Genomic DNA, 3,103 nt, shown 5'->3' with positions numbered 1-3,103 from the left:
GCGATTGAAGTACAAGAAACCAAGGCTTACTCCCCACAAAGAGCCGCTGGGGAGAAACCAATGAGCAGTCCTCTGAATCATTGTGCAAGGGTATTCAACTCCTGTGGTAAAGAGGGGCAAGATAAGATATCTATTGAGAAAGCAAAAATCACAGGCCAATGTGAAAAAAAATGATATGTTTAGAAGCATTAGCATATATACTTTGAAAGATATCAACTCAGTTTTCTGAAATTCACATCTTGAAACTATAGAATCAACACATCTTTAGGAAATTTCTGCATTTATTCACATGATAAGCCTAACCAAAAAACATTATTAACTAGGAAGTTCTTATTCCTTGAAGTCGCCTCGAACTGATATCCTTATAAAAATTATTCTTACCATTTGCATTTGAACATTCTCCTGCAATGTCAATTGCAGATTTCTGTGAGCCAACGATTGCAATTCTCTTTCTTCTAATCAATTCTGCAGCACTGGCCTTGTCCATATCAGAGTAGTCCATGGAATGGATCACCTTACCATTGAATACTTCCGGGCCTTGATCTGGAGGGAACTCGGGTATGTTTGGAAGACCACTGAATCTTCCAATACAGAGAACCACAAACTCAACTTGGTGCTCCTGGCAAATTAATGAAACATAAGTTTAGGCTCTAAGTAGTTGGTTCCGATTAATTCTCTTTGTTAGAATATAATTTAAATGATTAAGTCTATACTTTTCCACAAGCTTAAGTTTATGGGATAAGTAACGTGGTATCAGAGCAAACGCTTTGAGTTTGAATCTTGTATTTCTATTAACTCTCATTTTAATTAAATATTCCACGTGTGGGTCTCGGGGGAGTTTGAGCCCACAGTGAAAGGGGAGTGTTAGAATATAATTTTAATTATTAAATCTATACTTTTTTAAAAGTTTAAACTTTTGGGTAAGTGGTAATTTAACACTATTGACTAAAGTAGGACGATAAACTCTATCTATATATGCTCTTTGCTCAGGTGTGTTATTGACTGTGACAATAGAGCTTGCTGTTTGTATCAAACTGCACATTATCTATAAAGAGTTTAGCTACATTTTTCTTGAAAAAGAACTTTGCATGAGTTAAAAATATATCTTCCTTTCACTTTGAAAGATTGTGAGGGTGTGTTTGAGAAGACAAGTAGTTTGCTTGGTGTTTTAGACATTTATATAAATGGCAAACTACCTCTTCTGAGCAACTTTTGGTGTCTTGGACTATAATGTGCCATTTCCCTCTAGAGCCAAAAGGCTTGCCTGTTCCTCCCCATAGATCCCATGACTCCATCTCTTCATAAGACTCTCCAACATAGTCTATACTAATGACTTTGGAGTTGAATTTTATGTAAGGAACGATGCCAAAATGTTGAGCATAGGATTGAAGATACTTCAGCACTTGAGTGTGATTAGGATACACTTCTTGAACTGAAGAAGGCCAAGGGAAATCTGAAAATTGGTAAGTTTCTTTGGCATTTTGGAGCTTGGTGGACTCTGCAGTATGCTTCCATAATCCTCCTACGCTTTCTTCAGCTTCAAAAACAATTGGATTAAAGCCCTTCTCCACTATATACTTGCAAGCAAGAAGGCCACTTGTTCCTGCCCCAATGATGGCCACCCTTTTCTTCATTGTTCAACTTTTATGAATCTGTTAACATAGGGAAAATGAGAAGAACATGAGATAAGTTTGAGGATATACAAATAAATATAATAAACAAGACGGTTGATCCTTATTCATCAAAAAAAAAAAAAGACGGTTGATCCTTACTTGTTCATCATTATTATATTTCAAATTATTGCATTGTCATGTGTTTCCTTCTCCATTTTCTTCCAGTGCTCTAGCTACTCCCCCCTCTCTCTCTCTCTCTCTATATATATATAGAAGACCAGGGACGAACAATTCATGGAAAAAGACCATGGGAGATAATGTGCTATTGATTGGTGAAGTTTGATGTAACCCCCGTTTTTATCTTAATTTCTGTCCACGGGATAAAAAGGAACCAACAATGTGGGCTTCTTTTTGTTTGGCAGCCTAATCTTCATTAATGTTGCCATTGTCTCCCACTGACATAAAAAAGATAGTGATAGAATGGAAAGGTTTCAAGAAAACAATAATTCAAAGGGTTTTGTTTGGTACATGCTTGAATGTTGGGGTTATTCTACATCGGTTGTGGAAGGGATTGGTGGTCAGTTTATAAGTGTGAGGAAAAACCTCACCTCTTGAGCTAGCTTTTGGAGTGGAGAGGGGTCCAAAACCACTCAACACTTGTATTAGAGCCCACGTTTAACCAGCAAGTTTTGCTCCAATAGTCCACAAGAGAAATAAGTTGTCTATGCTCTGACCCAGGGCCCAATGTGTGAGGAAGAGATTGTTGCAATTATCCCATATCAGTTATGGAATGGGCTGGTGATCAGTTTATAAATGTGAGAAAAAGCCTCACCTCTTGAGCTAACTTTTAGAGTTGAGAAAGGCACAAGACTACTCAACTTCGTATGCTATACATTTTACATTAATTTTCTTACAAATTTACATGATAAGTGTCATACGGACTTACAAATTGATATCATAGTCTATATGCCACTTATCTTGTCAACGAAATTTAATAATTTAGTGAATAACATGATAACCATCCCGTGTTGTCACGTCAATTTGTATGAGACTTGCAATAAAAATTATAGAAACATTGCACCACTATGCTTGGTAATGGAATTAGGGAGGGCAGTTATTGGAAGTCAATGCTGAAATGAAGTGAGGGCCCGGAGACAGAAAGGTAGAATGCGAATAGAGATTCCACTAGAAATAGGGCTTTTGAAATTTGAAGCAATGAGGAAGCACAATGGATAGGAATATGTGCATGTTAGCGTGTTGTGTTGGAATATATACGTGTAAATGTAAACAGTAGAAAACCCATTGATAAGACTCATCAGACAAACTTGTGTACTCATTTCCAACTAGTTTTTTTTTCTTAGATGAGATAGCACAAAACAACAACAGAAGCCAACAAAAATATCATGATGGTAGCCACAGATGTTTTTTTTTTTTTTTTGTATGCTTGCATCCATGTCTTTGCACAATTGATCATTGTACCGAAGACTAAT

The 3,103-nt window shown here is 36.7% G+C and overlaps 1 protein-coding gene across 1 annotated transcript in view; it reads right to left on the bottom strand.

Annotated features, from left to right (window-relative positions):
* LOC132185578 (probable flavin-containing monooxygenase 1) overlaps nt 1–1,854 on the bottom strand; it is a 2,613-nt gene extending 759 nt beyond the window's left edge. Inside the window, exons 1-4 of the mRNA XM_059599338.1 lie at nt 1,773–1,854; nt 1,197–1,652; nt 382–619; nt 31–101 (exon numbers count right to left, since the gene is read on the bottom strand). Of these exons, the coding sequence (XP_059455321.1) occupies nt 31–101; nt 382–619; nt 1,197–1,634 (747 nt within the window). The 5' untranslated portion in view covers nt 1,635–1,652; nt 1,773–1,854. The remainder of the gene's footprint in view (nt 1–30; nt 102–381; nt 620–1,196; nt 1,653–1,772) is intronic.
* Between the last annotated feature and the right edge of the window lie 1,249 nt (nt 1,855–3,103).

Source organism: Corylus avellana, chromosome ca6 (assembly GCF_901000735.1).
Source record: "Corylus avellana chromosome ca6, CavTom2PMs-1.0".
Classification (NCBI taxonomy): Eukaryota; Viridiplantae; Streptophyta; class Magnoliopsida; order Fagales; family Betulaceae; genus Corylus; species Corylus avellana.
Note: the sequence above shows the minus strand (reverse complement) of the source record. Positions and strands in the feature narration are given on the sequence as shown.